At 36.4% G+C, this 13,339-nt stretch overlaps 2 protein-coding genes across 2 annotated transcripts; both read right to left on the bottom strand.

The window, feature by feature from the left end:
• Positions 1-3,718: 3,718 nt before the first annotated feature.
• Positions 3,719-8,499, bottom strand: LOC148046072 (vomeronasal type-2 receptor 26-like). Its single transcript, XM_087714481.1, has 4 exons — positions 8,482-8,499; positions 7,957-8,184; positions 5,126-5,252; positions 3,719-4,620 (listed from the first exon to the last, which is right to left on the bottom strand). Exons 1-4 carry the CDS (start codon positions 8,497-8,499, stop codon positions 3,719-3,721), a joined length of 1,275 nt encoding a protein of 424 aa, XP_087570607.1.
• Positions 8,110-12,579, bottom strand: LOC148046071 (vomeronasal type-2 receptor 26-like). Its single transcript, XM_087714479.1, has 4 exons — positions 12,521-12,579; positions 11,279-11,570; positions 9,723-10,571; positions 8,110-8,671 (listed from the first exon to the last, which is right to left on the bottom strand). Exons 1-4 carry the CDS (start codon positions 12,577-12,579, stop codon positions 8,615-8,617), a joined length of 1,257 nt encoding a protein of 418 aa, XP_087570605.1. The 3' UTR covers positions 8,110-8,614.
• Between the last annotated feature and the right edge of the window lie 760 nt (positions 12,580-13,339).

Genomic DNA, 13,339 nt, shown 5'->3' with positions numbered 1-13,339 from the left:
TGATTTAACTGTGAAACTCAAACTGAACTGAAGAAGACACCTGGTTTCATGATAACCAACACATTTTGACAAAAATGGAGAGACTAGCATGGAAAGGTGTGAAACTCTACATCCCTGAGGCCCTATGGACCTCAACCCTCTGGAGAAGCCATGGTGAAAATTGACAGGCCACTTTGGGTTCCTAAAAAACTTACACCTAGTGAGGAGACAATTCTGGTGGCCCAGAATGAAAGAAGACATATGTAGACAGTTATGTAAAAAGCTGCACCATCTGTGCCACTATGAAAAGGAGACCAGGAGAAATGGCAGAGCTGACATTACAGTGACACAACATGTCTCATAGGGCTCCATAGGATCCTGCCAAAATCCAAACTGCCAGGCCTAAAACACCTCAAAGGGATGATGAATGAAGAGAGCACACCACTGATCTCAGGAGCCTGCAATCTCCCGGATTGATCTGGTGAAGGCTCTCAAACTTGACAGGAAGATAAAGACAATCATTGCATGCCAGACCAAAGCTGAAACAGCCAAATGGAAAAGAAGCATGGAAAGTTGAAGAATAGAGTGAGTATTTGGGTGAGAGATGTTTAATTTTTAACTTTTTTAACTTTCACAGAAGAAAGAGCACCCTTGGAAAACATCTGGGTGAAAGTGGGACCTAAAAAGGAAGAGGTGGAGCTATTTTTATTCCACCTCCCAAGAAAAGCAGCAAGGAAAGCCTAAGAGCCATTTCTAGAACAGGTAATAAAATCAAATAACGTTTTTTTTAAAAAAAAAGTGGGGAAAAAAACTTTGCAACTAGGAAGTTGGACTGGGTACCACAAAGTATAATATTGATTAATTTAGAAGCTATTGGATACTATAAAACTTGGACTTACAAATCTTTTTTTAAATTTTTTATAAAACTTGGAGTATATTATACCAAAGTAGGAAGAAAAAGAAAGAAGTAGAGCCACAGTGCCGCCTAAAGGCAGAAGTGAAAGCTGGGAGGTGTAAGTGAGAAAGGGGGGAAATGCATAATCTTGAGAAACTGAACATAAAAATGGACTGCTAGATAAACATCCTTTGTTCTATAAGTAGAAAGACACTGAGATTTTCTATTTTTAAACAGTGCAGCTCTTGGAACGCAAGTGATAAAGCAAAATGGAAGTGGAGAACAACAAAATGCCTTTTTTTGTTTTTTTGAACTCTGTGAATACAGAACAATTGATGGTTGAATTCTGAGGTTTGGTGGATCTATAAGGATTTTAATTAACCAATTTATCATTTTTTTATAATAAGAAAAGATTAGGGTTTGAAGAACCTGAAAAATACAACAAGAAGGTTTGGACCAAAATTCTGTCAACCTTTGGATTACAACTTACATTTTTGTCTTTCCCTTGGATTACAATTAATAAATTTACCCTCTACTTTTTGTGGATTATTAATATCAATGTACTTCAAAATGAGGAAAACATGATCTGCACCATCTTCAGCATCAGAAGCAGCAACATCTAGTCCATCAGGTCAGAGGACATTGAATGCCATGTTACAGCAAGAGAAAATGAGCATGATGCAGACAGAGCTGAAAGTTATGATCCAAGCCCTGCATGATGATTTGAAGGAAAGAATAGGGAAAGAAGAGGATAAAATAGAGAATTTTCAACAAATGACATGGGAATTATTTTATCAATGGTTGGAGAATAAAAACGGAAGATAGAAATAAAAGGAGATCAGTGAAATATAGAAAATAGTCTAAAAGAGAGATGTAAACAAGATGATGATGATGATGATGATGATGATGATGATGATGATGATGATGATAAGTGTTAGGATTATTATGCTTAATATTACTATTATATTCTAATGGGAAAATATGTTAAGAGGAAGAAGTAAATAAGTTTATTATATTCAATATTAGTATCGTAAGGTTAAAGAATTAATATCAATGTAATGAATATTGTTATACAGGTTGATTATTACTGCACAAAGATATTTGTGCTCAGTTGACACACTGTTTAATGGAAAATGGAATTACTACATTAAAAAAAAGAAAGAAAGAAAGAAAGAAAAGAAAAGGAGACCAGGAAGAGCCACCAAGTTTTCTACAACAGATGCCAGAACAATGAGACCATGGGAGGAAATTGCAATGGACTTTATACTTGAGTTGCCAAACAGTAGAGAAACACAGTGATTTGGATTGTGATTGACTTATTCTCCAAGCAGGTGCACTTCATACCCTACAGCAGACTATACTCAGCCACCAGCTTGCCAAACTCTTCCAGAAGCACATCTACCACTTTCATGGAGTACTGCACGGAATCATCTTGGACAGAGGAATCCAATTCATGGCTAAGTTCTGGAGGGAGTTCTTGTGGTCTATTTGGTCTCCCTGAGGCCTAGCTCAGCTTTTCATCGGAGCACCAATAGCAGGGCAGAGATATTAAATGCCATGGTAGAACAGTACCTGAAGTGCTATGTGAACTATTAACAGTCCAATTGGGCAGACTTTCTGCATTCACAGAGGTTGCTTACAATAATGCAGTTCATAGTAGCATGGGGTTAACCCCTTTCAAGGTACTAAACAGTTTGGACTTCATCCCAATGCTGGGAATCCCCCACCTCAGTCAGTTTGACTTACTGGCTGTCAATGCTAAAAGTGGCATGGGAAAATTTCAAGAAAATGCTAGTTAAAGCAATACAGACCTATAAACAACAGGCAGACGAGTCCCAAGCCCCACAATGCCTGTTCCAAGTGGGCAAGAAGGTCTATTTACCTACAAAATACTTAAGGCTAAAGCTTCTCAAAAAGAAGCTGGAACCTAAGTTCATGGGGCCATTCCCCATAGTAAAGACTATCGAGATGGTCATGGTGCAACTGAAACTGCCCTGACTGCTGGGAGAATACACCCAGTATTCCACAGCAGCCTCTTAAAATATGTGGTTGGGTTGACCCTGAGACCACCACTCCATGAGTCCATGATCATAGGATTCACTTGCTCCCAAGTTGCCATAGGCAGGGGGATGGGAATTTTGCCTTGCAGCTGCACCAAGGAATTCACACCTAAGTCAAAATAAGACATCCTAGCCAGCCGAAGTCAAGGCCATCTCCACAGAGAGCCCACAATGGCTGAAAATATGACTTCTAGACCCACAAAATTGCTTCATTAGGGAATGTGACTAATGACACACTTTGGGGGGAGGGAGAAACAGGAGCAGAGATAGCTTCACCTAGCTATTGCCAACATGGCGCTCCTAAGAAACAACTGGATTTTTCTTGCTAAATGATTTGCGGCTCTCAATTTTATTAGATCATTGGTCAAAGACATTGAGATAAGATAAGCCAAGTTTGACTACTATTTTATTTTTATTAAGTAGGGGATATTAAACAAGGCATAACCATGTACAGTGATTAGAATGCTACAGTAGAATCCAAGATCTAATATTTAATTATATAGGAAAATGATTGAAATTCCAGGACTGTTTGTTACTTTGTAAACATAGCTATCACAACCAGATTTTATAGTGATTATATCAAAATAAAACTTAGGTACTGTAAAGGAGAAAGATTACAATTATAACTAGGGAAATTTAATAAAAAGAGTAAAGAGTGAAATTTTAAAAAAGAAGAACTTTGATCATGGAAATCTATAACTAAATCACTTAAGTATCTTTCATATCACTTCTGGAAAGAGACATGATTCAACTTCTACAAAGTTCCACTGCAAAATTGACATCTTCATGTTTTCCTGCTGACTAAATGCTCTCTTTTGTTCAGCTCAGGTCTCAACAGAATAATGTAGCATTTGGGAACAAAGATGCAACCCAGCAATCCGGCACTGGAAGTTAAGATGGAGAAGATCTCCACAGTGACCATATATTTTCCTTTGGTGCTCAGGTAAGTTGGAACAAAAGTCAGCCACACACTACAAAACACCAACATGCTGAAAGTGATGAATTTGGCTTCATTAAAAGTGTCTGGCAACTTCCGGGCAAAGAAAGCTACAGTGAAGCTGGCAATGGCTAGTAATCCCAGGTAGCTCAAAACAAGATAGAACATGATGGGTGATGACTCATTACACTGAAGGACAACTTCTTCACTCATCGAAAGCATATCACTATCTGGGAAGGGGGGAGATGTTGTGAGCCACACAACACAGATGCCTACTTGAGGAAAAGTGCAAGAAACAATAATGAAGCTGGCCAGTCGTTTCCCTGTCCACTTCTTCATCTTGGATCCTGGCTTTGTGGCCATGAAAGCCAAAACTACAATAAGGGTTTTTGCCAACACACAAGAAATTGCCATGGTGAAAATGACCCCAAAGGTAGTTTGGCGGAGGAGACATGTTACTGTTAGTGGTCTGCCAAGGAAGAGCAATGAGCAAAGAAAACAGAGCAAAAGTGAGATGAGAAGAATGTAAGAAAGGTCTCGATTATTTGCTTTCACAATGTGAGTGTTGTGATGCTTCCAAAATGTCTTCAAGATCAGGACTGTGATAGCAGACAGGAAGATTGTGCAACTTGCTATGCTGATACCTAATGGTTCTTCATAATACAAGCAGCTTAAAATCTTTGGAATGCATATGTTTTGTTCCTGGTTTGCATATTGATTTTCTGGGCATTTGAAACAGTCAGCCATATCTGGAAATGTTTAGAAAATTAATAAGAAAAAAATAATATTTTTAAAGTGCCATTTATATATAAGTTCTATGGGTGTAGTAGTTGTGGCAGAACCTGTAATGAGATTTTGAATCCCCTAATTGGCAGTAAAAGAATAAATTAGCATTTCTGGGCATTAAGATTGAAATAAGTGTGGAAGTGGAACACTATGTGAAACTGAGTGAAGTTTCCCTACTACATTTTGCTTGAAGTGGGGCCCAAAGTCTAGGTTGGGAACACAACCTGGGACCATTACTATAGAATTACTCAGATTAATAGTTTTCCTTTAATCTCCATTAAGAGGAGATTTAAATTGATTAAGCAAAAATGTTTCCAATTACTTCCCATTGTATTGTTTCTGCATTCTCATAAATACTATACATAGAACCAGGATGTGATTATTCACATCATAATAGGAAAAATCTTCATGTTACATTGAATTGTTTTTTAGTTTAGTTTTTTATATATATTTTACATACCACCTTACCTGTTTTGTTAGCAATCCACCCATTTGGGCAAGGCACACAATTGTAACAACAAAACGGTTCTCCTTCCTTTGTTTCCTTGTGATAACCAGGCTGACAATTGGCATTACACAAAGCGATAGGTATTGTCTGTTGGCAGTATAAGGTAAATAAGATCATCTACAAAGATATTAATTTATTTAAAGCATTTATATCTTCTTGTAATTATTAATGCTTGGAATATGACATGCAGTGAGGGTTTTTTAATTACTATATATAATAGTTATTACTATTATGAGCCAAGGTTGTGCATTGCTTAGAGTGCAGTACTGCAAACTACTTTAGCTGACTGCTAGCTGCAGTTTTGCAGTTTAAATCTCACCAGAATCAAAGTTGACTTAGCCTTCCATCTGACAATCAATTGATCATCTGATAGACTTGAGGGTATCAAAGTTGTACCCATTTATTATATTGTCCCCTAAAGACCACATAGATCCATAATGGCAAACCTCTGAAGACATGCGAGCCATTGCCCTAGGTCAGCTGCAGCACCCATGTGCATGCCGGCCAGTGATTTTCAGCCTTCAAAAGGCCTTTGGAAGGCCAGGGGGAAGCTGTTTTTGCCCTCTTCAGGCTTCAGGAAAGCTTCCAAAGCCTGGGGAGGGCAAAAACCTGGCCTACTGGGCCTACTAGAAGTTTGGAAATGGGCCGTTTTCAGCTTCCAGGGGCCTCCAGGGCTCTGAGGGAGGACATTGTCACCCTCCACAAGCTTCAGGAAAGCCTCCAAAGGCTGAAGAGGGTGAAAAATGGGCCTACTATGCCTACCGAGCTTACCAGGTCTACCGGACATTTGGAAATGGGGCATTTCCTGCTTCAGGAGTGTGGGGGGATCGTGCATGGGGGGTCATGAAAAGGGCAGGGCAGTGGGGGTGGGGTCATGTGTGCATATATGGGGGTGGGGCAGCAGTGATCATGCACACATCCATGGGGGATTGAATTATGGGTATGGGCACAAATGTGCATGCTTTAAGTACCCAAGCCAAAAAAGTTTAGCCATCACTAATTTAAATTGTTGCTACTGATTTGGCATCCAGGTTGGCAGTGGGAATTCTAAAGGCTTATGGATTTAGAAACTTTTAATTTACCTTCCCTAAGAGTGGGTCTGAGATAGCTGTAGACTCAATGGCTGCCATACGAGCAATGGTAGTTCCTAGGTTGTCCAAGAACTAGCACATAATAGCTGACATATAATTGATCTAGTTTTAATGTTGAAGGTATTCTGGATTCAGAAGAGATATTGAATTCTCCCCTGTCAGACCATTCCCTACTGAATTTACTGACACCACCGCTCCCTCCAAAGTTAGGCTGGATCTACTAGTTTAATCCACACAAGTTGTGGGATGGACCCACTTGATTTCTAGAGAGACCTTTGTTATGGTTTGACTAAGCCCCGATGGCTGCCTGCAATGGGTGGGTAGTTGAGACTGACGCATCAGAAGCCTCTGGATGATATAACTCTACACGATTAACAGAACAGCTGAGCAAGATAAAGCAGTTGAAGAGATGCACTACTCACTCCAATCCCATCCACAAGAAAAAACTACCTGGAGGGAACATGTCATCAGCTCTGGGCAGTGGTTAATTTTCTTTAAAGGAAAGTGTGGCTCTGCCAGCATTTAGGAAAGATTGTGAACAAAATAGTTGCATTGTAACCTGAAAGATTGCAAAGTTTCACTGTTCATTTTAATCAGGACTGAGGCCAGGGTTTAGGATGATCATATTTTTTAATGATCTCTGGTAAGAGAGGGTTGATAAATGCATCCATCCTATCTCTTCTTAATATTTCAACAGTTTTTGACACTGACAATCACAGTATACATTTGGAGTACACAATATACATTTGGAGCAGATTCTGGAGTTGGAGTTCTTCCATATCAGTTCCAATCAATCTTAATCAGGTTACTGGGTGAGGTATCCATACTGCATTGGTTTGCAGTGAGATATCATTAGTATGCTAATAATATCCAGCTGTATATCTCTACCTCAAGCTTCCTGAGTGGACATCCTGGTCAAATCCAGGATAGGGCACAGCAGGCTTCAGCTCTACCCAAATAAAACTGAGCAGCTTTGGCTATTTTGGTGTCAAGGTTGTTCCATTTTTACTTCGGAGATAAGCTGGTATTGCATTACCCCAGAAAGTCTTGCTACACAATCTAGGGATCCATTTAGACTCTTGGTTTCTGCTGAAATAACAGATGGCGGCTATGGTTAGAAGAGTATTTGTACACATTTAGATTATGTGACAATTGTTCATGGACAGAGTGGTTTTCTTCACTGACACCCAGGATCATTAAACAATCTCTGTGTTATTGTAACAAGATGTGGAATAAATAGCATTTGGATGTTTTCATTGTGCAAGATTGGCATGTTTGGGTCACGTAATGATGATTGGCAGGGCCCAGAAAATGTATCTTTTAAATACAGCTATAGCTTTATATGAACCACTCTTACAAAAATCAGGATGCTTACATAAGGGCTTAAAGAACTAGCTCTATGTGTCCAGTCCTTGAGCACTATGTGCATTGAGGAAACCATTTAGTGGTTAAATTACCAATTATAATATGTGATTTCCCCCACGTTAGTTGATATTTATTTTATAACACCCAGAGTCATGACATGGGGAACAATATAAATTGAATGAAGAATGGATGGATGAACAATTTCAACTGGAATAATATGAAGAAGCATTTGCATTTCAAGCTATACTCTCTGAAAATAATGATGTAAATATAATCAAGGAATCACATAACAATTCCCCCCCCCACAAATAATAATAAAAATGTATTTTATTTACTTGGTTATATCCTCGGTGCCATGTTATTTTCTCTTCCTTAATGATAAGTTGTTTGTGTGGGGGTGCCCAAGGATCCAACCTTCCAACTTTCACTCCAGTGAAAGATTGGTTTGGGAATGTGACCCAATTTATGATGTCAAATCCTGCAACCAGAGAGCCCTTCTGGTCAAAGGAAATTTTATCTCCAGCACTGTTGTTAAATGATAATGATTTTAGGAAATAAGATAGCTGTATTGTAAAGAGACAGAAAAAAAAATGATTGAGATTCCACTGACTTCAATTTTGCCCTGAAGGACAATTCAGAAGCTGTCATTTAGTACCACAACTAACTTCTTTTCTTTCTTAAATGTTCTTGTATCTTAATTTTCTGAACGTTTGAAGGTTGCTTTGTCTTGAGATTAATTTGTCTTTGAAACTATAATATGAAAATTTTACAACAACAAAAAAGAAGAAATGGTGACTATCTTTAATATTAAAGTATTTATGTATACTACAATCTTTATTCTCCAGTTGTTTTTATATCACCATTCCTCTCCACTCCATTCTTTCTGTGAATTTCTGTATAGTTATTTTTTGGTCTTAAAGTCATGGTGAAAGACAACTGTTCCTGCAATAATGACTTGTCATTGCATTCCTCCCTTTGCTGAGAGATGGTGATTCATGCTACTACTTTTCTCCTTGGGTCTTTTGTGTTTGCTATATCTGTTTCCAAATTCTAGAAAGATATGTTTTAAAAATAACATGATTTAGGTTTACCCCTCCTACACTCAGAGTTTTTCCTTTAAATATTACTTAAGAAAATCACATCATAATTGCTCATCACAAAATAGATTTTCTTCTTTGTTAATTGAAATATTAGTCATCTTATGGAAATACATACATGGCAGGACTGCAATCAATTTTATTTCAGAATTAATGATAACAAAAACACTATAATAAAATTAAAATATTTGGTCATAGACCAGCATAGAACAAATAGCTAATATATAACAATTATATCTAAAATAGAAATAAAAATGCAAAGTCATATGGATAGAATAAAATAAGGAACAATAACATTATTAACCTAAAATTACAGAACAGGACTAAAATGCAAAACAATCTTATATAACTGCAATTAATTTTACAATTAATAATTGTAATTAATAATTTTACAATTAAACAATATAAATCTACAGATAACTAGGACAAGTAACCATAAAAGGGCATAAGTAGTAAACATTTTAAAAGAGGCATTGTAATCTAACACAACACTTACTTAGACTAACTCTCATGACTTTCTTGGGATTCGGTCCAACCAAATACAAAATAGAAATAACAAAAATATAAAAATAGAATGTTTTTTTCTGTATTTAAAAGGAGAAGTTTGGAAATATTGAGGGAATTGGGTAGAAAAGAAATGGGAGAGAAAATATATCGAGAGATTGAAGCCTGGTTAAAGCTCAACATCATCAAAGTTTCAAGAGTTATTTAAGTTCAAAAATAGCTTAGACACAGATCTGGCCACATAGTGTGAGATTTCTGCTTTCTGGTTAGCTAGCAAGAAACAAAGCTGATTAGTCTCCAACTTGCCCAACACTTTTGTTATACCTAAGGACATAGATTTATATGAAAGAGTGGAATGAAGCAACACAAGACACACAAGGACACAACTGCAGATTTTTAATAATTTTTTGGGTTCAAAGAATTAATGAATCTTGAAATCTGGCTAAAACCAACAGCAAAAGTATTTAAAGCATTAACTCTATTTAAATTAATTACCATACCTGCCAGAGCTGCTGATTCATTTTCTCTCTTTTGTCCATTGACTTATATCTAGAAACTGATAGACAGATGGCATGTAAGGCATGAGCCACAGCATGAACAGCATTGTAAATGCTATAGCTTTCACTAGAGATCCTCATTGGAAAGACATGCTCAGGGAGGTTCTCTAGCTTTTCCATCCCTGTGCAGGCATCCCCATTCTTATGATGAAACCTAGAGTCCTTGAATGGACAGTCAAAGGCCTTAGCCCAGAAATCTCTGATGAAACCATCCCCTTTTGAATTCAAAGGATTTCTGTCCTGGATAAATTGCTGGAATCCTTGGATTTCATTGGACTGAGTTGTAAAGGAAAAAGTACCATGGAATTCTAATATATGCCAATCAGTATGTCCACTGAGGCTCTTTAACTCCATCCCAGCAGTCAGAACCCAAACATGGCCTTTAGGTTTTCCTGATGAGATCTTGATCATGCGTTGAACTACAGAAGATAACAACCATCTTAAGAAGATTGTGGATGCCATGTCTCCACTGAAAACCAGTACATTGGCTTTGCTGTTCATGACTTGATAATAAAATTTTGCTGCACATTTTCTGAAGTTTACATCAGAACATAAGATAAATGTAAATACCTCTGCAGTACAGATACCATTTTTTGAAAATTCTGGAATGATGACATTTGTGACACCCTCTAAATGCATCCCATTGGCAATAAAGAATGCAATCCAATTCCAGTTGAAATGCTGGAATAATTTCATAATTCCTCTGTACTGAAAAAGTACATTTGGAATCATCTGATAATAGTAAAGCAGATTGTTCTTTTCTGTTACCACCATTCCAGAGCCATAAATGAACTGAAAAGACAGAGATAAAAAATGTTTTTCAAAAATAATGGAATTTTACTACTTAAACAATCCAGATCTTTTTCTGATTGAATACTTTTTCAGTTGTTCCAATCATTGCAGTTTAATAGTATATGATATCTTAGTTTCCAATTTCTAAATTTTAGTGGATTGTTTTAAGTAAAAAAAAACAATGAAATAATTCCTGTTTTCACTCAGAAAAAGATAGTTTTGAGCTAATAGAGTATTTCAATCCATAACATAGGAGTATCTTTAATATAAAACAAAGCTGGTGGCTATGGCATGATGGAGACATATGATATACAGTATGTAGATAGAATTTCTCTTTCTCCTCTAATTGTGATTGAGTTCAGAAACCCTGTAGATGACTTGGGGGCTTCAGCTTTTACTGCATTCATTTATATTCTTTCTTCTTTCTTTCTTTCTTTCTTTCTTTCTTTCTTTCTTTCTTTCTTTCTTTCTTTCTTTCTTTCTTTCTTTCTTCTTCTTCTTCTTCTTCTTCTTCTTCTTCTTCTTCTTCTTCTTCTTCTTCTTCTTCTTCTTCTCATCCTAATACTCATCTTCATCCTCCCCTAATTATTGGAAACATATTCTAAAGTTTATTATCCTTCATAATTGTTAGTAGTAACAATGAATATTTCTTAGTATTAAATCTTTAACACAGTTTCTACCTTATTCTCTACATATTTGCATCCTACCTGTGGAATTTTGTAGATTCCCAAAACATTGGGTTTCAGATAGGAACGTTCAGAGGTCAGATCCTCAGTAACTGCCAATAGAGTACCTTGGATGCCACACTTGTAGTTGGGTACAAGATCATTTTTTGAAGAGAGAAATTGTAATGCAGCATGATAGGTCCACTTGGAAGTCAAATAGTTGTCAAAAATATTGAACCCCAATGTAATGTTGGGTAGCATTCTAGGGTTGTCATTGATTTCCTTTACAGCAAAGGCCAAAGCTAAGATGTGTTGGTAATTCTCTGTCACTACACTGCAAAAAGATTTCATAATATATTCATGTGTCAGCATGCAACAGACTTTGTCTTTATTATTATAGTGTCAGCATTATAGTGTTTTAGAGTAAGCTTTTTCTTGTTTATCAAAATACTGTAAGATTTTGATAAAGAAGGCACTCTTTCTTTTTTTGTGTAATACTTGAAACTGAACCTTTCCTGATAAGAGACCATCTTTATCTGAGCAGTGTGACTAATTTAATTAAATGGAAAAACAGACACCTTTTAAAGATCCGAATACAAATGAAGTGAGGAAAAGAGAACTTTCTATGCATTCTTGTGGAATGGAAGTGAGAATATAAATGACTGCCTTAGTGAGCTTCCTTACAGTAATGACATATTTGGGGGATTACATGTGGATCAAATATTATACCTTCTAGTGATGATGGTCAGTTAATGTAACCACTTACTACTAAAGTCTGTGAGAAAAGGGTACAGTAAAGGGAAAGTTATGTCGCAGTAAGATGTTAGGACTTTCTCTAATCCTTAATGTTAATTTGAATTGACAGTTTACATATATCACAATCATAATACCAACAATAACATTCCAAACCAGATTTACAAAGATCACTCCTTGAAAAATTTTATATATGGTATTTTATTTTTTTAAAAGTTTTTTTAAAAAAACAAATTTTGCTTGAGTTGTTAAAATTGCCTTCCAAAGAAACAGGTCACAGCTTGAATGCAGAATCTTTTTTGTAAAGCATATTTTTATCCCCAGCGGCTCCCTTTTTCCAGACTGCAGGGAAGGGGAATGCTGTATAGTCATAGCTAGATATATTTCCTATATGTTGGATCCTACTAAATATAAAATATAAGCAGGGGACAAGCAAAAATAAGAATACCAACATCTCAGATAGGTCAGGTTCAGGAGGAATTTGGTTGAAGACAATTTGCCTGGTATAGAAGCTGGTCAATAAAACAATACCTCCGTATAGGAAATCTCCTGATTGTGAATACCTGTGAACTCTTGGTGGGAATTGCCATACCCTACATTTAGCAAAATGAGTTTGGCTCACTGTGAGAGAAAACAGAAGAAGCAGCAATATTAGTATCAACATACTAAAATCAAATCCACCTTGCAAAGTTGCATTCCTTTTTCTTTCCTCCATTTCTTGAATTATCAAGAGAATATCTGATTACTACACTTTATAGTTTTATTATAGGTCACTACAACCTCAGGAAGAATTTTGCAATTATAATTATTCTGGTCCCTTTAGATTGAAAATCTTGTGTTCCTTTGACATGGCTAAATAGCAGGTATCAGTAATAATGTTCATATTAACAACAGCAATGTCATGGGAGTTGTTCCCATGCTTTTTCTTTTTTGTCCATAAAAGTCATTAATTCTCTTATTTTCTTAATTTGTTATTCATATCTAATTAGTGGAATAAATGAAGGAAGAACAAGGGATGCAATATATCAATACATGAGTGGATATTGTTTGTGGATTTCTAAGGCCTATAGAGAGTCAGTTGATTAAATTTCTAGAAGTGCTTTTCTTTCTTTCTTTCTTTCTTTCTTTCTTTCTTTCTTTCTTTCTTTCTTTCTTCTTTCTTTCTTTCTTTCTTCCTTTCTTCCTTTCTTTCTTTCCTTCCTTCCTTCCTTCCTCCCTCCCTCCCTCCCTCCCTCCCTGCATCCGTTCTAATTCATACAGACATAGTATAGATAAGATAATAATAAATATTTTAAATTAAATTACATGGGCAATGTATAAATATGAGAGAGTGGCAATATTAATGCCAAT

The sequence above is a fragment of the Thamnophis sirtalis genome, unplaced genomic scaffold (assembly GCF_051295495.1).
Source record: "Thamnophis sirtalis isolate CommonGarterSnake01/CBP01778 unplaced genomic scaffold, rThaSir2_p1.2 scaffold_4, whole genome shotgun sequence".
Taxonomy (NCBI): Eukaryota; Metazoa; Chordata; class Lepidosauria; order Squamata; family Natricidae; genus Thamnophis; species Thamnophis sirtalis.
The sequence above is the reverse complement of the archived record's forward strand: the minus strand, read 5'-3'. Positions and strand labels throughout refer to the sequence as shown.

What these genes read in the sequence shown, in the direction of transcription:
- LOC148046072 (XM_087714481.1), bottom strand. An exon ending in GGCACCGAGGATATAACCAA is followed by an intron (nt 5,253 to 7,956) that starts GTAAATAAAATA and finishes TACTGCCAACAG; the next exon opens with ACAATACCTATCGCTTTGTG. An exon ending in GTGGATTGCTAACAAAACAG is followed by an intron (nt 4,621 to 5,125) that starts GTAAGGTGGTAT and finishes AAACATTTCCAG; the next exon opens with ATATGGCTGACTGTTTCAAA.
- LOC148046071 (XM_087714479.1), bottom strand. Translation starts at nt 12,579, where the DNA reads ATGGCAATTCCCACCAAGAGTTCACAGGTATTCACAATCAGGAGATTT. An exon ending in AGGAGATTTCCTATACGGAG is followed by an intron (nt 11,571 to 12,520) that starts GTATTGTTTTAT and finishes ATCTTTTTGCAG; the next exon opens with TGTAGTGACAGAGAATTACC. An exon ending in TGAATCAGCAGCTCTGGCAG is followed by an intron (nt 8,672 to 9,722) that starts GTATGGTAATTA and finishes ATATCTTTCTAG; the next exon opens with AATTTGGAAACAGATATAGC.